At 40.9% G+C, this 21,967-nt stretch overlaps 2 protein-coding genes and 1 pseudogene across 2 annotated transcripts; all 3 read left to right on the top strand.

The window, feature by feature from the left end:
* The first annotated feature begins 261 nt into the window (after positions 1-261).
* On the top strand, positions 262-1,499 carry LOC110001911 (trace amine-associated receptor 13c-like). Its single transcript, XM_020657468.2, has 2 exons — positions 262-463; positions 652-1,499. The coding sequence occupies exons 1-2, from the start codon at positions 284-286 to the stop codon at positions 1,456-1,458; spliced, it is 987 nt and encodes a 328-aa protein (XP_020513124.2). The 5' UTR covers positions 262-283; the 3' UTR covers positions 1,459-1,499.
* A 7,822-nt stretch (positions 1,500-9,321) lies between these two features.
* On the top strand, positions 9,322-10,557 carry LOC110001912 (trace amine-associated receptor 1-like). The gene is given in 2 exon segments (XM_065962309.1): positions 9,322-9,569; positions 9,620-10,557. Coding segments are annotated over 2 exon segments (1,125 nt in total). The 5' UTR covers positions 9,322-9,344; the 3' UTR covers positions 10,520-10,557.
* Positions 10,558-16,169: 5,612 nt separating this feature from the next.
* On the top strand, positions 16,170-17,779 carry LOC110001913 (trace amine-associated receptor 13c-like; annotated as a pseudogene).
* Positions 17,780-21,967: the final 4,188 nt, after the last annotated feature.

The following is a 21,967-nucleotide window of genomic DNA, read 5'->3' as shown; positions in this document are numbered from 1 at the left end:
CCATTTTGCTATGTAACACTTTGGAATCCCCCTGTAGGAACTGGAAAACATTGATGGGGAGAGGGACGTCTGGGTCAATTTGCTTAACTTGCTGCCACTGCCATTCGGCCCTGGATAGGTGGAAGTAGTATTTTGATAGACGGTGCATGGATAGGTCAGGGTCACAAGAGGGAAGGAGAAGTGGGCAGGATTTTACAAGAGGTATAAAAGACAGGGTCAATTGAGAATGTCTGAGAGCTTTGGTGAGAAAGCTGCCAGAGCTCAGCAGCTTCTAGTCCTTCTAATGACAGAGACCATGAAAGAGGCGGACCTCTGCTTTCCTCAACTCCTGAACAGCTCGTGCAGGAAACCAGAACCTCCTGACTCCAGCACTGGGCTACGCAACTTTGTGTTGTACTTGGTGTCTCTTTTCACTGCATTTCTCAACCTGTTGGTCATTATCTCCATCTCACACTTCAGGCAAGTAACCTCGTAACAAATGCAAAAATATGTTTTTCATGGGGATAAGGCTTATTGATATTAAATAAATGTGTGAGCTGTTAAATCATAACTCTGAAGTTGCTTGTTTACTATGTGGCTTTTAAATACTTCAATAGTTTGGTAATATTTTTTGTAGTGTTCACAATTGTGATATTCTCTTCATTCAGCCAGCTCCACACACCCACCAACCTCCTCCTCCTGTCTCTGGCTGTCTCAGATTTTCTTGTGGGTTTCTTGGTGATGCCGGTTGAAGTCCTCCTGACAAAGAATTGCTGGATCCTGGGTGACCTCATGTGTGTGTTATATTTTCTGATACCCATAATCACAGTCTCTGCCTCTGTAGGAAGCATGGTGCTCATATCTATAGACCGTTATGTGGCCATTTGTGACCCGATGCATTACCCGACAAAAGTGACTTTAAAAATGGCTACACTTTGTGTTTTCTTGTGTTGGATTTGTTCTGGAATATATAGCATTATCCTTCTATTGGATAACCTTAAGCAACCAGGCAGGTATATTTCATGCAAAGGAGAATGTGTGGTTAACATGTTAGCAACTGTTGATCTAGTGGTTGGCTTCATTATTCCCATAACCATTATCATTATTATGTATATGAGAGTATTTGTGGTGGCTCTGTCTCAGGCTCGTGCCATGAAGTCCCAAATTGCAAATGTCTCACTTAAGCATTCAAAAACTGTGAAAGTTAAAAAATCTGAGCTAAAAGCAGCAACAACACTTGGTATTCTGATAGTTGTTTTTCTGATGTGTTACTGTCCATATTATTGTGTTCTTCTGGCAGGCCATAACATCTTAATTGGCTCTTCAACTGAGACTTTCATGATTTTGTTGATGTATTTTAATTCCTGTCTCAACCCTACCATCTATGCCCTTTTTTACCCTTGGTTTAGAAAATCTATTAGACTTATTGTGACTTTACAAATACTGCAACCTGATTCACATGAGGCCAACATACTTTAAAGAGACACTGTAGGAAGACTGAAAAATGCTTTTGTGTGTGCATATTTATGATCCATGAATACAACTGAATCATTTTTTACAATTGTCTTTTCAAATGTTTTGATCTCAAAACAACTTTCTGTTACTATAGCAAGACAAGTGTATTTATGAAGCATAAAGTTTTCAGACTCCTAAGCTTTTCAAATCATAAAATATGAACAAGGGATTTTCTAAAAATCCCAATAGTAATGGTTTTCAATGAAAGTTTAAGAAAAAGAATGAAAATGAATTTAAAACAACCTTCGAACTGGTTTCAAACACTGTGTAAAACCGAATGTGCAAGCTCAGTCAAGGTTAAGAGATTACAGAGAGTTAGAGAATTTTGTTGTATAAAATGCAATGAATAAAGATCTAGCTATCTTTACATTCTTTCAAAAATCACATTGCACTAGCATGTTTACAGTTTTTTGAAAATTACTCATTTTTTAAAGATTTAGTTTTGAATCTTAGAATATACAAGAAAGAGAACCACCCTTCTTGCATGGAACAAATGAAACACCCACAGTTGTAATGAAGACAAGGGAGAGCAAGAAATACCACAACACAAGTCCCACATTTAAACTCACCACCTAAACTTTAGTTCTGCCCTATCTGATTAATTTTAATAAAATATGTGATATAAAAAATAAAAGACACAAATTAAAATGTAATGTTGGTGTCATTCCCCACTATCTCTCCCAAAATGTTCTGTCACTTTTAAATGTTCTGTCAAATAAAGGCTACCCTTCCTCTCTCTATTACTACTATATTACTATTAACTTGAATTCGGCTATTGGTTTGTTTCTGTGAATGAAGGGAATTACTCCGAGTTGTGGCGCGGGAGTCGGACTGTGATCCGGCCTCTCCAGGCACGCATTTCTCTTTTATTCTCTTTTATCCTCTTTTATTTCCCCTTCTACGAACATACACCCACACATATTCCCGTGTAAACGTACATCTGGAGACCAACTCCACCACCGCGCCATTACGCACATAGGCCACACACACACACACACACACACACACACACACACACACACACACACACACACAGAGATCTATACACTCGCAGCCATCCAGACGCCTCAGAGACACAGATCATGTAGGGCCGAACTCGGTCTCTTTTAGACATTAAGGCCACATTTAGGCCTTTGTTAGGTGTGCGCCATCGTGAACGACCACGTGGGTACGAAGCAATCTCCCCCCTTTCTTCTTCCCCCTCTCTCTCTCTCACACACACACACACACACACACACACACACACACACACACACACACCTACATTCACACCCCTTCCACAAGCCTTTGCTTGATAATGTTTGTTGCTTAGATTAGTTTATGATAGTTATTTGTTTAATTAAGTTCATTGATTTTGGATTGATGTTGCTTTGTTTAAATAAATTCTGTTATAATTTAAGAGAGCAGTTGTTTGTGGTTACTGGTGTATTTGCATTGTGATATAAACTGGGTGCGAAGGCTTTGTGTATGGATTTCACGCCTTCAATTTATTAAATATAGTTATTAATTATTAATAATATTAGTAATTAAATAACTAATTTGAGACTGATTTGAATGATATTTTGGTTATATTTACCTGATTACAGGTTGGTGCCCCAAAATGAGATTAAACATAGTTTAATGATATTTTATTTATATTATTAATAATTAAGTATAATTATTAAAGAATAGAACCAAAGTTGACTTGATACAACCCCAACAGCGGATTATTGCTTCCCCCATTACAGAAGGCACAGCCCCCCAAGCCATTGGAGACCTGTGGTTTACCAAGCTCAAAAGGCCTTCTTTACAGCTTGTGTTTACCAGTGGGTTCTTAGGTTGCAGCCACTACAGGCACAGATGGTTTTCTGGCAGCATTTACTAGCAGCTGCTTCCACATTAGAGGTTTTAAACATGGCCAAATCAAACTCCATACCCCCAACCTCCCCAAGTATGCAGGGGACTTTTTTCTGGAGATGGGAGCTGAAGACCTTGCTTTAACAGATCTATTTAACATATCCCACTTCCAGAGATGGCCATGACTTGCCTGAAAGCCAGTAGGAACAGGATGGCATAAAGAGCTTTCCTTGTTGTTGCAATAGATTTCTGGACTTTCTTGATTGTTGACAACTGCATATGGTCCAACAATTTAAAGGTAAAGGTTTCTCCTTGCAATGAGGGACTTCTTCTTAATTTTGAATGTTGAGGTTTCAGCCTACACAGTAGATTAGGGAATGTCTTGTAGACATATGGTGTAAGCCAGTTAGTGAGGATTGGTTTTGGCAATCGTTTGGGCGAGCAGGGCTGCAAACCCACTTGTTAGTGTGGTTTGGCCTCTGCAGCTGCCACGATAACGCCTGCTTGTTACAACCAACCACCTCTGCTCTACAGCTGCTGCACTCACAATATTACTGTGATTCATTTTCAGAGTACCGATGTGAACCTTGACACCTTTGAATCTATTTTTAACTGCCTCACGATTAATCTTTACATCCCTAGTGCTTATGTTAAGTGTTCGACTCTGTCGAATCTCAATCAGGAAAAAAAATGTTTTTCTAGTATAAAGCTTATTCATTATTCCCAGATGGATTTTTGTTTTGAGTCTGTAAAGTGGTAATGCAAGGGTTGTTCCAGAGGGAAGAAGGGGGTGGCCTGGGCAATACTTCCTTTTAAAAAAATAAAGTGGAGCAAATATACTTTTCATCATTTCTCAATTTCTTGATCTGATAAAATAATCCTCCACTTAAACTGTGATCTCATTAAACAGAACAAAATACCTTATTAACTCAATAAATGTGGAAAACAAATGTACTTAAAACAAAAACACATTTTGTTATTTTTGCTGGTCATATTTTTGATCCACTCGCCAACTTGGCCGATGAGTCAAAGAGTTGATTTCGGACTCTGCCTGGATTTGACATCTGCAGGTGCATACTATTGAAGTGAATAAAAAATAACAATGGAAGTAATGGGAGTGTCTCCATGAAATCACGGACACTCCTAGCCGTAGTCTTCCAGATCCGTTTCAGTTTTTCATGTGAGGACGCATGAGGCAGGTCAAAGAGACAATGGTCAACTTCTCTAAGGTAGTCGTTAATACCTGAATCTGGGCTATCTGGGTCAAAACGCTTCAGATCTTTGGCCTGTGGTTCTATCTGCCTGGTTCGCAGGCCCTGACCCAAAGGCTGGCGAGGGTCGTCCGATTCGTCTGATAAATCGTAAGCCCTGTGGTTGTCACGGTAGTAGGGTTGTAACCGTGGCGGGGTTTGTGTTTGGCTCAGACGTGGCCGTCTATCGTGGGACAGGTAGCGTTCGGTGCCCAATTGGGCCTGTCTCTCCTCCCTGTCTCTAGGGGGAGTAAAGCCTCTCCTCCTGCGGGGTGAGGGTTCTCTTCGCTCAAAGCGTATTGCGGAACGCAGGGGCCCTTCATCTTTAATCATCCAGCTCTTTACCGGGTAGTCTGAGGACGTGGGCGCTTTTGTGCCTGGGTCGACCCGGCGGTGCCTTCCCCTGTCCTCCAGATCCTGCAACATGTCTGTCTCCCTCCTCCAGGGGCTTGGTTCAGTCTCCCATCCTTCGTCTGAGGTTTCCTCAGCTGATCTGGGGGCTGCAGTACTTATCTGCCTATCCTGAAATCTGGGTACCGTGTCACTTCGTTTCTTCTGTTCGGCCAGTTTGCTGCTTTCATGCAGTGTTTTTTTCTCCTCCTGCAAGGTCTTTAGTTTATCCTGCATTCTTTCGAAGTCGTCTCACAGGATCTGTCCTTCTTCTAGTACCTGGGCTAGCTGTTCCCGGTGTATCTCATTCTGCACATTTGATTTGCGCTGATAAAGGAGGAGAATTTTGCCTAGAACATCTGAAACTGTATGTGTTGGCTTCCCAGTTGGTTGATTTGCATATTCAACCAAGCCCTTTAGTTTCTCTTCACATGTGCTGAGGGTGTAGGAGTTCAGGCTGTCGAGCTGCTCTATAGGGAGGTGGATAAGATTAGCAACTATGTCTTGAAGGGGTGGATCATCTGATCCATAGTGAGCTTTGGCCCATGGTTGATGTATGTCTTCTGCATACATTCTGTCTTTATTAGGGGTGATCCTGGCTCGGTGGTTGACAAGATCAACTAGGTCTTCTAACTTCTTATCACTAATGCTAATTGAATAGCTATATAGGTTGGCACTCTCCTCTGAGGAGAGGTTCGTCAGACCGGCAGCAGTTTCTTGCAGTGCTGCGTCGTCTGATCCAAAAGGAGTCTCAGCTCCCGGCTCACCTAGGGTCTTGGTACACAAGAGCAAATCTTATCTTATCTAAGTTTCCCAACTGATCACTGCAGTCTATCCTGGAAGATAGGAGAGGGGATTCCTCAAAGGAAGGGAGGAACTCACACCTCTTAGACAGCTGGCTATGCAACAATGATGAGGTTACACTCTCATCTGGCCAAATGGCTCTCAAACAACAAGGAGCACCACAATCCTTTAGTAGAATACTTCAGGATCAAAATCTAGATTAATGCAACAAATCAAGTTCCTTGATAAAGTCACACTAGCTGCATCATTATGTCCAATTGTTGTATGGACCCAAAGGGGACAACAGTTATGGCTTTAACCATTAACCAACAACATACAACACAACTAAGCCACAGCTTGATGTCTGCTTTGCTTAAACCACAAAAATTTAGAGAAAATATAATTTTCTTCAGAAGGATCCCTTTTAGGATTTAAGTTTGGATTACTGTGCAATAACAGTGCAATAAAGCTGGTTTATTGAAAGCCTCACACGGGGCACCATTTGTTGGGGTTGTATCAAGTCAACTTTGGTTATATTCTTTAATAATTATACTTAATTATTAATAATATAAATAAAATATCATTAAACTATGTTTAATCTCGTTTTGGGGCACCAACCTGTAATCAGGTAAATATAACCAAAGTATCACTCAAATCAGTCTCAAATTAGTTATTTAATTACTAATATTATTAATAATTAATAACTATATTTAATAAATTGAAGGCGTGAAATCCGTACACAAAGCCTTCGCACCCAGCTTATATCACAATGCAAATACACCAGTAATCACAAACAACTGCTCTCTTAAATTATAACAGAATTTATTTAAACAAAGCAACATCAACCCAAAATCAATGAACTTAATTAAACAAATAACTATTATAAACTAATCTAAGCAACAAACATTATCAAGCAAAGGCTTGTGGAAGGGGTGTGAATGTAAATGTGTGTGTGTGTGTGTGTGTGTGTGTGTGTGTGTGTGTGTGTGTGTGTGTGTGTGTGTGAGAGAGAGAGAGAGGGGGAAGAAGAAAGGGGCGAGATTGCTTCGTACCCACGTGGTCGTTCACGATGGCGCAAACCTAACAAAGGCCTAAATGTGGCCTTAAGGTCTAAAAGAGACCGAGTTCGGCCCTACACGATCTGTGTCTCTGAGGCGTCTGGATAGCCACGAGTGTATAGATCTCTGTGTGGATGTGTGTGTGTGTGTGGCCTATGTGCGTAATGGCGCGGTGGTGGAGTTAGTCTCCAGATGTACGTTTACACGGGAATATGTGTGGGTGTATGTTCGTAGAAGGGGAAATAAAAGAGGATAAAAGAGAATAAAAGAGAAATGCGTGCCTGGAGAGGCCGGATCACAGTCCGACTCCCGCGCCACAACTCGGAGTAATTCCCTTCATTCACAGAAACAAACCAATAGCCAAATTCAAGTTAATACAGCTTACACTGGCCTTTCTGATCGGAAGAGTAATACCCGGTTATAACGCTGTTACGCTAAACACATATAGGACGCAGCGGTCCGAAACAACAACAAGAGTTTTAAACAGTTAAAACTCAGGACGCAGCGGTCCAACAAAGATAAAAATTACAGTTTCTGCTTCGATCAACAATTGTTAAAAACACTCTCTAAAGCTAATTCTGCCCAGACCTAATTAAGCCTCACTTGTGAATCGCTTTGTCCGCGATTGGTGAAAGGAAAAGAGTCCGGCGATGGAGCAGATCTTCTGTCCATCCTGGTGCAGAGGCGTCTGATGGCGGCGAGGGTCCCTTACGGCGAGAGCGGCTTCGTTGGTTCTCCGTCGAGTGGAAAGATGTCCTTTGTTGTCCTTTCGTTGCAGGACGGAATAAGACCGTTATCTTTCTGATAACCTGTTATAGTCTGACGCTCTCCGAGAAACTGAGATGCGTTCACTGGACAATCCGAGCTCGGAATTTAGAACACTGCCGGCCGCGGATTACCTGCGCGCCAAAACTTAAAACAAAGGAAGATGGTTGCAGAAAACAGGAGGTGAGCTTGTGTCTCCGAGCACTAGAAGTCAGCGCGTGGAAAGAGGAAGAACAATGGAAGTCTTGGAGTTTTGTAGCCTGGCCTGCTCCATGGGGGGTCTACCTCAGGTCCCCTCCAATGAGGAGAGAGAGGTTCCGGTCCCCCCTTACTTCACGCGTAGGTGTGAAGTACCGCAGGGGATTCTGGGATTAAGAGTCCTTTTAGGCCTCTTTGTGATCTCAGTGAATAACTCAAATGAGGCTTTTACAGAGGTGCAGGCCCAAGTCCATTGTTTGACTGTCCTAAGCCTGCGTGGCCCAACACCGGTGTGAGAGGGGTTCAGGGAGGCTATTGAGAAGCATTTATGATTAGCACCAAGGATGCTCTGGCAAAACGTCAGACGACTCAGGAAGTCAGAGAAGGGATTGTCCCAGGCTGTTCATAGCAGGAGTGGAGAACTGCTCCCAGACTGGGAACGATTGTCGAACCTTTATGACAGAAGAATCTATGCAGGTTCTGTCCTGGCCACGGGACAGTGGATCAGCTGCTTAACCGTGCAAGGCTTCTAGGGAGAGAGCGGCAGTTTAATAATGCAGTCAACATGTGTATTGTGGACTTAGGAACGGACTATGATCATGTCCCTTGGAGGGTCATGTGGGGTCTTCTGTTGTGAATATTTAGTTCTGGGGCCATTGATCCATTACAATATCAATGTCAATGTCAATAAGCCATCAGGTCTCTGTTTGAACAAAGTGAGAGCTGTGTCCAAATCCTCAGGAAAAATACAAACATGTTTCGGGTGTGTGTGGTCTTCAGAAAGGCTGCCACCTTGTCACCGATCATGTTTTTTTATTTTATTGACTTCTTCAATCTGGGACCTCCAGCAGGCCTTGGGTATTTTGTAGCTGAGTGTAAAGTTCAGCACAGGTCTAAAAGAGGGTTATCCACCCAAAAATGGTGGATTGCTTCCTCTGGGTGTGGAGGGAAGTATCTGCCTAAAAATGAAGGAGTTCAAGTACTTGCTGTCTTTTTCAATGAGTGTAAAATGGATTGGGAAATTGACAGCCAGGTTGGTGAATCATCAGCTTTCAATTGACCAGTCTATCTCAATTCCAACCCTCACCAATGGTCAAGAGCTGTGGGTAGTGCCGAAAAGAATGAGAGTGCTGACAGGAACAGCAAACTTGTGAAGTGACAAGTTCAGGTGGTGAAAGAAAGGCCCAGAACAGGCTCGTACCGTTTACGTTTACGTCTCCTCTCCGGGGGGTAAACCGGCTCGCGAAGAAAGAAAGGCCCAGAACACGCTTGGATAATGTCCATTACCCATTTTGCTATGTAACACTTTGGAATCTCCCTGTAGGAACTGGAAAACATTGATGGGGAGAGGGACGTCTGGGTCAATTTGCTTAACCTGCTGCCACTGCCACTTGGCCCTGGATAGGTGGAAGTAGTATTTTGATAGACGGTGCATGGATAGGTCAGGGTCACAAGAGGGAAGGAGAAGTGGGCAGGATTTTACAAGAGGTCTAAAAGACAGGGTCAATTGAGAATGTCTGAGAGCTTTGGTGAGAAAGCTGCCAGAGCTCAGCAGCTTCTAGTCCTTCTAATGACAGAGACCATGAAAGAGGCGGACCTCTGCTTTCCTCAACTCCTGAACAGCTCGTGCAGGAAACCAGAACCTCCTGACTCCAGCACTGGGCTACGCAACATTGTGCTGTACTTGGTGTCTCTTTTCACTGCATTTCTCAACCTGTTGGTCATTATCTCCATCTCACACTTCAGGCAAGTAACCTCGTAACTAATGCAAAAATAAGTTTTTCATGGGGATGAAGTTTAACGATTTAAAACAAATGTGTGAGCTGTTAAATCATAACTCTGAAGTTGCTTGTTTACTATGTGGCTTTTAAATACTTCAATAGTTTGGTAATATTTTTTGTAGTGTTCACAATTGTGATATTCTCTTCATTCAGCCAGCTCCACACACCCACCAACCTCCTCCTCCTGTCTCTGGCTGTCTCAGATTTTCTTGTGGGTTTCTTGGTGATGCCGGTTGAAGTCCTCCGGACAAAGAATTGCTGGATCCTGGGTGACCTCATGTGTGTGTTATATTTTCTGATACCCATGATGACAGTCTCTGCCTCCATAGGAAGCATGGTGCTCATATCTATAGACCGTTATGTGGCCATTTGTGACCCGATGCATTACCCGACAAAAGTGACTTTAAAAATGGCTACACTTTGTGTTTTCTTGTGTTGGATTTGTTCTGGAATATATAGCATTATCCTTCTATTGGATAACCTTAAGCAACCAGGCAGGTATATTTCCTGCAAAGGAGAATGTGTGGTTAACATGTTAGCAACTGTTGATCTAGTTGTTGGCTTAATTATTCCCATAACCATTATCATTATTATGTATATGAGAGTATTTGTGGTGGCTCTGTCTCAGGCTCGTGCCATGAAGTCCCAAATTGCAAATGTCTCACTTAAGCATTCAAAAACTGTGAAAGTTAAAAAATCTGAGCTAAAAGCAGCAACAACACTTGGTATTCTGATAGTTGTTTTTCTGATGTGTTACTGTCCATCTTATTGTGTTCTTCTGGCAGGCCATAACATCTTAATTGGCTCCTCAACTGAGACTTACATGGTTTTTCTGATGTATTTTAATTCCTGTCTCAACCCTACCATCTATGCCCTTTTTTACCCTTGGTTTAGAAAATCTATTAGACTTATTGTGACTTTACAGATACTGCAACCTGATTCACATGAGGCCAACATACTTTAAAGAGACACTGTAGAAAGACTGAAAAATGCTTTTGTGTGTGCTTATTTATGAACCATGAATAAAACTGAATCTTTTTTTAATAACAGTTGTCTTTTCAACTTTCTGTTGATATGAATAGCTGTAATCTCTGAACCTTAAGAAAGTTTGCACGTTTGGTTTTACACAACGTGTGTATTAGTTTCATGGTTGTTTTAAATTCAAATTTGTTTTAAATAATTTAAGTAAAAACATTTTATTATTGTTATTATCAGAAAATCCCTGGTTCATATTCCATGTTTTGAAATGGGTGTGGGTGTATATTATATTATATGTCTATTAAATGACCTCACGCTCACATGTACTCTTGGAAGGGTAAGAACTACAGCTTGTTAATGAGTTTAAGCACATGGGGGTATTCCTGGTATCTAATAACATTAAATTGAACCTGTATAATTTTAAGCAAATTAGGACATGTCTGACTGAAGGTCCTGCCTTTATATATTTGCACAATATTTTTACATATTGACTACTGCATAACCAGTTGATCACTACAGAAGTAACAACAACTTGAACTTTGTTGAATCTCCATAACAAAGCATAGAAAATATTATAATATACCGGGGGGGGCCGTGAGGTCTGCACTCTGCATTCTCTCGCGAGCGCTCTCCCTCTCTCTCTCTCACACACATACGCTACAATTTTATGAATACATGAAAAATTCAAAAGAACAGTCAGAAATATACTTCGGCAGACATACATTTAATTGGCCGGTTTGCCCAGGTATAGTCTATGTGTGGGAAACACTGACATTCTAAAGTACAAGCTATTTAGCTTTGCCAGTTAAAAAACTGCCTGTTTGATGTATAAAGTCCTACATGGGCGGGTAACTACATCAACAGAAAGCTATCAATGACTGTGGTGTCAAATCCCAATTCATTCACAAGAGCACATTCACACTCTGATGCACTCCAAACCTGAAGAGGGCGAACACATGCAAAATAAGTTGGAGGAACCCAAACTCTTGGAAAGTGCTCCTAGAGGGACCATATTCACCTGCGCACCCACTGGTAAAGCATGGCATGAAATGTTTGGAGGTAGTTCAGGGTGCATTTGAATTGTCCCTCCTATCTCCTTTCACTATCCACTTTACCTTAACCCCGCGAAAGCGTCATGAGTTCAAGGAAAGATATTAGGAGAATTCATAAAGGACTTGCTCTGACAAGCCGACCACATTTCCACTAGGTGATGTCATTAAATGCGACGGGCCGGCGGAGGTTAATGACGTGGGTCTGCCGTGTTGAAACTACAATGTTCAGAAAATGGACTACAAAAAACGCATATAATATATATATATATATAATATAAAGAAATAATCCTAATTACCACGAGGTTGGGATTGAAATAAAAGAAATATAGACTACCAGGCTACAAGTAAGAAAAGTGAAACCATCAGCTTCCTGTCCAATCAGAAATCAACATCAACATACATATGATTGTATGAAATTAATTGTTACATTTATGTAAGATATAACCTACACATAATGTTTTAAACATTCAAATGTACAGCAGCACAGCATTCTTCAGTGAATGAAGTATGTTGAATAAAACATCATCTGATAAAAATGTCTCTTATCTGATCTGAGTCACTTTACAATCATCGTTAATTTCCGTGAATGGTCGGATGCGTGACTCGCTTTAAATGTTGCGGCCGCAAGGAATTGTGGGGCGGCATATCTCATCTCCTTTCGTAAAGGATGGTCCAGTGTATCCTATGCTAAAGGAGGTTATAAAGGAAGCATTGACCCACCTTTCCTTAACTTTTAGAGAATTCGAACGGCTCTTATCATGGCCACCACTTAAATGCTTCCGGGGTTAAAGGTGAAGTGGATAGTGAAAGGAGATAGGAGGGACAATTCGAACGCACCCTCAGTTAGCCCTCTCACCTGCCCCTGGAAACAGGGCACGACCACAACTCCTGATCAATCAGAAGATGCAACTGGTAGGAAAAAACAACTTTGAATGTGGATGATGTGTTGAGGTCATGCTTCTCCATGACTGTTTGGTTGAATTAGTGAGTAAAATGCAGTTTAAGTTGGACAATTTTGGTTATGCTAATTTAAGCTTATGTATTTTGTTTAAACCTTATGTGAACTGAATGATTAAGTATGTGTATTTTTACTTTAATCATTACATTGGTTTGAGATCCTAGGTTAATTTGAATGACTTTATTTGTTTGAGAAACAAGTAACGGTAACATTGATTCTTTCGGAAAACTTTGAGGGAAAATGTTTATTGGAATTTATTTGAGACTAATGCATGTCTTTTCTGTTTATCTTGAAGGTTATCAACCTATTCGATTCCCTCATATTCCATCATTCTGTTTACAGCCATTGAAACCATCAAACCCAAAACCATCTTCAAGAAAATAAAAATCAAAGAATAAGAAGAATTGAGTTGTCCTTTGCATCCTTCAGCAGTTGATCAAGCAGTTTTTCAAGTTTGGGCAGAGTCGTGGTCACAAAAACACACAGAACTTGACAATGATTCTTCCACTAGAACCACTGTGAGAGGCGACTGCCATATTCACCTCAGACGAGCTTTGTTTGGTCAAAATGTTTTGTTGTTCAAAGGGAGAATATTATGGACAGCTTACCAATCACTCAGGAAATGCTCCATCTTTTTTTTTTTTTTTTATGTTTTTTGTTTTGTTCATCAAAGTTTTGTACACAAAGAGGCAATAGATTCACCGTGACAGTGTTGCAAGGTTACATCAACAAACAACATTGGAACAGGGTGGTCAGTCTGGTCATACTATAGATCACGGCTGTTATGCATAACAATGTCAGTCCTTAAAGTAGAGTAGAAGAGGGAAGACACAAGAAGAAACAAAAAATAAATAAATACATACATCAATACAATAATTATAAGGCTTAATTGCCAAACAGAGGCAAGCAGCAGGACAGAGCAGGATCCTATTCAGGAACAAGTGGGAAAATAATCTTTTCTGCATAAACAAGGAAGGGGCCCCACATTAACTAGATCTGACCATGTCTACAAATATGTTTTTTTTAATTATACATACATTCATCTATGAAGCTAACCCCAGTGCAATACTGTGTCCATAAACACATGTAGGTAGTTAATGCAGATGCAATAATAAAATGTGCATATATGTCTTTGTATCTAACCCCAGTGCAATACTGCATACATAAACACATCTATGAATGCTTACTCCAGTGCAATACTGCATACATAAACACATCTATGTGTGAGAGATTCTGTTTATTTGATGGATTGCCCCTTGAGATGAACCATCTCGTTTTCGAGGGGGTCCAACACAAAAACAAAAACACAACAGTACAGTGTGATACAGACAGTCAAGCACAAAATACACACATAAACATAAAGGCTCTCAAACACCCATCCGCCCGCGTATCCCTCCCGCAAAGCCACAGCACCCACACAAAGTAGATGTACATAGTGACATATGCAATTAAGATATTAGAGGGGTAAGAAGACATTACCATTAGAAGCAGAAACATGGTTTTGTGAGAAAAGGTAGCACTGATTTCTTAAAAATGTGTAGTGAATTTATTGTTCTGATGTTTATAGGTAGATTGTTCCAGTCAGAGGGAGCTTTGTAGTTGAATGCCAATTTCTTTATTGGTTTTAGGAACAAGAAAAAAAGGCTGCTGAGTATGTCTTAAAGAATATGAGGAATTGTGTAGTGTTAAATGTTGTTTTAAATAAGAGGGAAAATTGAAGTGGAATCATTGGAGCCAATGGTAATGTCTTCTTGCATTCAGGGGTAACCAGTTCAAGGTTTCGTACATGGAGCAGTGATAAGTTCGGTAAGGACACCTTAAAACAAATCTGCAGAGGCTATTGTAAATAACATTAAGAGGTTGAAGATGTGTTTCAAATGTATTCTGATAAACAATGTCGCCATAATCCAGTATTGGTAATAACAATTGTATAACAATTATTTTCCTCATCTGTAAAGTAAAGCAATTTATAGAGCGATAGAGAATACCTAGGTTGCGACTTAATTTGTTTGTAATGGATTCAATATGTTGTTTAAAAGACAGAGCGGGATCAATCCAGAGACCCAGGTATTTAAAAGAGGAGACACATTCAAGGGATGATCCATCATTAAAAGAAATGGTCAGATCTGGAGTTTCTCCAAGGCCTTGTCTAGTACCAAACAACATACAACATGATTTATTTTTGTTTAGTGATAGTTTGTTGGTTGTAAACCAGCTGACATGAGCAACATGCTAAAAGTTTTTCCTCTTATCATTCCGGTAATATGAATCTTTATATCTCAACTTTAAGCTGGTTCTGTATCTAATGAACATGCAGTTTAATTTCGCTGTCATGTTGTAACATGAGCTACAGTTTTGTATGTTTGTAAGATCAGTTTGTAGCTGTTTGTCACCACATGTAGCATGTTGCTAAGTTTAGCCTCGCGAGCCGAGTGAAATTAGTAGTTTCGTCAGTGTAAGTAACTCAAGTAAATGTAAAGCAAACGTTCCGAACAAGAGGAATATATGTTTTGTACATTGTTAAAAGTATTAGCTTCAATAACTTGTTCGTAAAAGTAATGGTGATAATGATATGATTTTACGTTCTGTTTCACATGATTGTTGAACGCTACTGTGACGCAGCGGCGCCATTTTCTTGCACAATGGTTGTGTACAGAGACGCGGGAAAGTGTGTTGTTTGTAATTTCATGTTTATGAAGCTGTATGTGTAAAAGCTTAGTTAACTGTGAGACTAGGAGCAGAAGTCTAAGTAAATGTGTGTAATGTTATTATATTTTGATATCTTTGTATTATGAATTGTATGTCTGTCTACATGTATTTAATTTAAAACTATTTTGAAGTATGTGAATGTATATTATGTTAAACAGTATTTTATTTTAATTTGCATTGTCAAAGAGTTTACTTTATTATTTGATGAAATGTGTTGGTTAATGGAAAAGTTGATGTGTCAGACAATAAACGAGCTGACATGAGCAAGACGCTAAAAGTTTGTCCTCTTATCATTCCACAGGCTACGCAGTGCTTCCCAGCCTGTGTAACCTTTGCTGCCGGTCCAGATTTCCCCTAGGTCTGGTGCCGGTAACATCAGCGCAATAAAGATTTTCGAATAAAGGGATGTAAATATGAACATTTTTTTATCTGATTAATTGATGAATCAGAAAACAATGGACTGATTAATAGACTATTACAATGATCGTTAGCTGCATCCCTAGTTTAGAGTTTTTCATAACTACTTTTTTCTAAAGATTTTGTTTCGATTTCTCAAAATAGATAGAGAAAACTTCTTGCATAAACAAAAGAAAGAGCCACAATCCTAAAGACAATGAAAAAAGAGACAGAACATACCACAATAACACACTAAACTCACATTAAACTGACCACCTCGCCTTAAGTCCTGTTATATCTGATTGATTTTGAGAAAATATCAGAAATATAGATTAAAACGTTTTAGCACACTAATTGAATATGGACTGGTGTTTAATAAAAGAAAAAGAGGGACAAACTAAATAGCAGATTCTCCACCCACACAAAGAAGCATGATGTAAAGCCAGAGGGAGAGACTACTGTTCATGTGAATGAAAACGTGAGCATGGAGGCGGTTAAGCAAGAAGAGGGATAAAAGAGCTGTGAGACTGTCAGCACTGGCCACAAAGATGTCTGGGGGGAGAAGCTTCTCTCATCTGAAGGAGACCCAGGCAGAGGGTGAACTCTGCTTTCCTCAGCTTAACTCCTCTTGCAGGAAGCCTACACATCCTCAAACTGAGGCCATGCTGATTTATGTCCTGCTGTCCATTATTTCTGCGCTCACCATGGCTCTTAATCTGTTGGTCATCATCTCCATCTCCCACTTCAGGCATAAATATATAATATTCTAAAGTGTTGTTGTTTCTGGAGAAACGTGCAGATGTTTTAATCGTTGACTGTGATCTCTCTGTCATTGCTTTTGCCCTCTTGCCTTTAGACACATTGCTGCATTACTTTGTCATCCTTTGTTTATGATTTAAAAATATGTGCACTGATCATTTTCTCCCTTTCCAGGCAGCTCCACACCCCCACCAACCAAATCCTCCTGTCTCTGGCTGTCTCTGACCTCCTTGTGGGCCTTGTGATGATGCCGGTTGAAATCAAGTACATAGAGGCCTGCTGGTTTCTCGGTGACTTTATGTGCACTCTGTATTATGTGTTGGATTACGTCATTACCTCTGCCTCAGTTGCAAACATGGTTCTCATATCAATTGACCGCTATATAGCTATTTGTGACCCTCTGCATTATACCACTAGAGTGACTAAGGAAAGAGTACAAGGCTGTGTCTGTTTGTGTTGGATTTGTTCTGTTATCTTCAGGATTCTTCTTCTGCAGGATCACCTGGCACAACCAGGCAGGTCCAACTCCTGTTTCGGAGAGTGTGTGGTTGTCATTAATTACATTGCAGGAGTTGTTGACCTTGTTTTCACCTTCATCATGCCCATTTCTGTCATCATATTTTTGTATATGAAATTGTTGGTGGTGGCTGTGTCTCAGGCTCGTGCCATGCGCTCTCACATTGCAGTGGTGGCAGCTCAACGCTCAGGACCACTTACTGTGAAGAAAACAGAGCTGAAAGCTTCCAGGACTCTCGGTCTTGTTGTCGTCGTGTTTCTGTTTTGTTTCTGTCCTTACTATTACCCCGTGTTGGCAGGACAAGATACTTCAGTGGATGCTTCATCTGCATCCGCTGAGATCTGGTTGGCACATTTTAACTCCTGTTTAAACCCTGTCATATATGCTTTATTCTACCCCTGGTTCAGAAAATCCATCAAACATATTCTGACCCTTAAGATATTGAAGCCTGGCTCACGTGATGTTAAAATACTTTAATGAAATGCAGCAGAATTTGAAATGTGTCTTTGGGAAAGGAGACATTTAACAGCATGTGTAACTCTGAAGCAGAACTATCCAGTATAAATTATAAACCTGTTGTGGCTCTTATAGCGTATATTATATATTCATGAAACTAGATTTATCTCTGTCTCTTATCTCTGTCTCATATTCTATGAATTTTCATCGCATGCATTATTCAGGGCTGTACGTTAACTGTTGTTGCTCATAGCACTGGTTGCAGCAGAGGTTGATGATCTTGCAGCACAACATATAAAACTCACATCTTTGACACCAACCACAAGCAGTTCAGTTTATCAGTTACACAGGTTGTGACAGGGAACAGTTCAGTTTGTCTATTGTATCTGCCCCTGTCAAATAAACCATAAATAAATAAGATAAACAAGTATATTTAAGCTTTTTTAATGTGTTATTTCAAGGCTGGTTTGAGTCTGCATGCACAAAGACATCCTCTGATTTAATCATAGACTAAATGAATATACTTCTAGCTTTTTATTATTTCCTAACGTGTGATGTGCAGGGTGCAAACAATTCATGTGTCTGATGCTGTAGCGAAAAAAAAGAAGTATCAAAACATTCAAATGCATCAGCATGCAGGGTTTGACCCTCTGGTGTGATCTCAATTATCCCCAGCAGATGGCAGCAGCTACTCTGACTCATGGGTGCTGTCGCCGTGCACTTTTCTACCTGCTTTAGCCGTACTTATGATTTGTTTATTGCAGTGTCAATATGTAAATATATCATTCACTCTCTGTTAATGAGGGGCTAAATATCAAATGCAGCATCCTTGGGTTTGAATTTGATCTCGGCTCTTTGCTGCATGCAACCAACACAGAGACTTAATGTTTCAGCCTACGATAAAAAAAAAAGTTAAGGCTGGCCAACAGCATCGCCTCTGATGTCTGAAAGCAGTAGACTTAAGATAGACTTGTTGATAAGAATATGTCAGTGTTTCAGACTACGTACAATAAAGAGCAAGGGCTTTAAAATTAGAGATAAACCTCAGAGCTTCCTGATACACAGAGTCCAGAGCAGGTAACATCTTCTTAGTCCAGCACAGATAAAAAAAAGTGGCAACTGCACTTCAGAAACAAGCGCTGAAAAAATGCAACCTGCAACTGACAATATTTGTGAGCGACTTTATAGAAAAACAAGCCCCAAGTCACTTATAACAAGCAGACTTGGCAAAACTGTTCTGTGGTTGTTTCTGGGAGATCGGGGAGCCCTCTATCATCTGTCTCTGCTGGGATGTTGTAGGTTTTATATTTTGGGGGCACAGAGAGGAGAGGGACTTCTCCTTCTTCTCTTTTTTGTACTTTTTCTGGAAGTACATGACTGTGTTGGATGTCCTGATGTCAGTGGAGCAGTAGACAATTGTGGAGGGTCAGGAGGAGATGGGGTTCCTCTTTTCGTTCTCATCCTCCTCTCACTAGGTTCGCTTCCCAACTCATCAGCACCCACATTAGAAGAGTAAATTATAAATATATGTACTTTATTAGAGGGATTTAAATATATAAAACACTACACAGTAGTCAATTTCAATTTAATTTAATTTGTAAGGGATCATGTGCAGTTAAAGCAGAAATGTAACCATTTGATGCATTGCACCAGAGTTAGCCTTGGGTAACTCAGTAACAGGGTTATTACATGCTGTCGACTTCAACCATAAACTTTACTACTGTTTATTTTAAACATATCGCCACTCTTTAATGATCATCCAATGTTTCTAACACGTAGGTGATACTTTGGCTGGCCGCCCAGGTGTATTTATGGCTGCCCAAATCTGTTTACCAACCTTTTTTATCACTAAAAGAGAAAGATAGAGAGGGAGAGAGACAGGGTCTGTAGGTACATCCCCTCTGACGTCTCATGTCAAAACAGAAGCTGCCTTCATTTTAAGATTCATCTGCAGTTTCTTGCTGTGGATGTTATTCTGTACGGCTGCACTGCTTTCGCATCCATGAAACCTGTGCAAGTCAATCAAAAAGACACCATATGATTCACAAAACACACATAGGAGGTTCAAATTGAATTGCCCTTCTGGAATTCATAAAGTTGTCTGAATCTGAATAAATGCTCCCTGAGTTGTGCTGCAAAGTTACCCTTTGCAACAATGCTGGTTGTGTATATTTATATGAGCTTATGCAGACATGTATTGAAAACAAAAGCTGTCTCCTTTCTATATAATAACAAACATCATTGCATAGAAGTGTCCTAATCACAAAGGCACTAACAGCCATGCACAGAGTAAAGTAAAAACTGGGAGCCAGGCCTTTGGATCTGCAGGTCCCTCATACAAAGTGACAAAGCTGAGTGATTTGATCTTAGGTAGGACTGCCACCGACGTTGTTGATATTCTGGGTAACTTTCACCACAGTTTAATCACAGGATGCCAACACTCCTCTGGACCTGAGGACGTGATCCAGCGTGTCATGGCTGTCACTCATTCTGTGGTGCGTCCAAGCACATTATGTACATAACAGCTTCATGCTAACCTCCTGATACTAAACATTAACTTGATTTTTTTAATGTGAGGGGGGAACGTTGTTCCCTCCTGACACACAAACACACATACAAACACACACACAAATACACACCGTCAGCTAGCTAACATGCCGTGAAGCATTCACCTACCGTTTTAAAGCAGCTCCTCCAGACAGTGAACATCTGTAGTCCCACCATGGACATTATTAATTACAGTCCAGAGGCCGACGTCTCCTCCAGGTTCGGTTTCGGGTCTCCTCCAGGTTCGGTTTCGGGTCTCCTCCAGGTTCGGTTTCGGGTCTCCTCCAGGTTCGGTTTCGGGTCTCCTCCAGGTTCTGTTTCTGGTCTCCTCCAGGTTCGGTTTCGGGTCTCTGCCATGTTAGCATCTTTTGGGCTACAGTTAGCCGTTGGGCTAACTGATGATATACTGTAAACTTACTAGTTTCATATCAAGTAGAAAACAAGACATGAAAAACTAAACTACACGATGACAAAACGTTATTATTAAGATTATTTTTATAATGTTGTCGCTCCTCCTGAAGAAACTTTTGAAATAAGTGCGCCATGGCGTTAACGTTTTCCCGCACATTCCATCAACGACGTCAACGGTTATGACTGCGTCACTTAGGCTACGTCATCACGTAATTTTATGAAATATAATGACAAAAGTATAACGGTATATTACATTTATATGGAGGAGTATAAGTGCCACATTCGGGGGGGGGGAGAAAAACATCTCGGATTTTGAGATTAAAGTTGTAAATTTATGAAAATAAAGAAATAAAGGAAATAGCATTAAATTTACAGGAATGAAGTCGTAAGAAAGTCAAAGCTTACATTTACGAGAATTAACCAAAAAATCTACAATAAAAAGTTACTTTAATCGAGACTGTGTGTGTGTGTGTGTGTGTGTGTGTGTGTGTGTGTGTGTCTGTGTGTGTGTGTGTCTGTGTGTGTGTGTGTGTGTGTGTGTGTGTGTGTGTGTGTGTGTGTGTGTGTGTGTGTGTCTGTGTGTGTGTGTGTCTGTGTGTGTGTGTGTGTGTGTGTGTGTGTGTGTGTGTGTGTGTGTGTGTGTGTCTGTGTGTGTGTGTGTGTGTGTGTGTGTGTGTGTGTGTGTCTGTGTGTGTGTGTGTGTGTGTGTGTGTGTGTGTCTGTGTGTGTGTCTGTGTGTGTGTGTGTGTGTGTGTGTCTGTGTGTGTGTGTGTGTGTGTGTGTGTCTGTGTGTGTGTGTGTGTGTGTGTGTGTGTGTGTGTGTGTGTGTGTGTGTCTGTGTGTGTGTGTGTGTCTGTGTGTCTGTGTGTGTGTGTGTGTGTGTGTGTGTGTGTGTCTGTGTGTGTGTGTGTGTGTGTGTGTGTGTGTGTGTGTGTCTGTGTGTGTGTGTGTGTGTCTGTGTGTGTGTGTGTGTGTGTGTGTGTGTCTGTGTGTGTGTGTGTGTGTGTGTGTGTGTGTGTGTGTGTCTGTGTGTGTGTGTGTGTGTGTGTGTGTGTGTGTGTGTGTCTGTGTGTCTGTGTGTGTGTGTGTGTGTGTGTGTGTGTGTCTGTGTGTGTGTCTGTGTGTGTGTGTGTGTGTGTGTGTGTGTGTGTGTGTGTGTCTGTGTGTGTGTGTGTGTGTGTGTGTGTGTGTGTGCGTGTGTGCCGTGTGTGTGTGTGTGTGTGTGTGTGTGTGTCTGTGTGTGTGTGTGTCTGTGTCTGTGTGTGTGTGTGTGTGTGTGTGTGTGTCTGTGTGTCTGTGTGTGTGTGTGTGTGTGTGTGTGTGTGTGTGTGTGTGTGTGTGTGCGTGTGTGTGCCGTGTGTGTGTGTGTGTGTGTGTGTGTGTGTGTGTGTGTGTCTGTGTCTGTGTCTGTGTGTGTGTGTGTGTGTGTGTGCGTGGGTGTGTGTGTGCGTGTGTGTGCCGTGTGTGTGTAAGAATGTCACTGCAGCCACGGCAACAGAAACACAAAGTGCAGACTCTGGACTACTTAGCAACAAGGAGTGAACACACACTTTCCCACAGAGAGCAGGCAGCAGGTACGTCCTTTGTTTTGTGCTTAAATGTGACAAGAAGCTTTAAAACTAAATGTAC

This window comes from Labrus bergylta, chromosome 13, assembly GCF_963930695.1.
Source record: "Labrus bergylta chromosome 13, fLabBer1.1, whole genome shotgun sequence".
In the NCBI taxonomy this organism is placed as follows: domain Eukaryota; kingdom Metazoa; phylum Chordata; class Actinopteri; order Labriformes; family Labridae; genus Labrus; species Labrus bergylta.
Note: the sequence above shows the minus strand (reverse complement) of the source record. Positions and strands in the feature narration are given on the sequence as shown.

Excerpts from the sequence above, each read along its gene's own strand:
- LOC110001911 (XM_020657468.2), top strand. The coding sequence starts at position 284 with ATGACAGAGACCATGAAAGAGGCGGACCTCTGCTTTCCTCAACTCCTG. Across the intron at positions 464-651 it reads CCATCTCACACTTCAGGCAA|CTCCACACACCCACCAACCT; the intron begins GTAACCTCGTAA and ends TCATTCAGCCAG.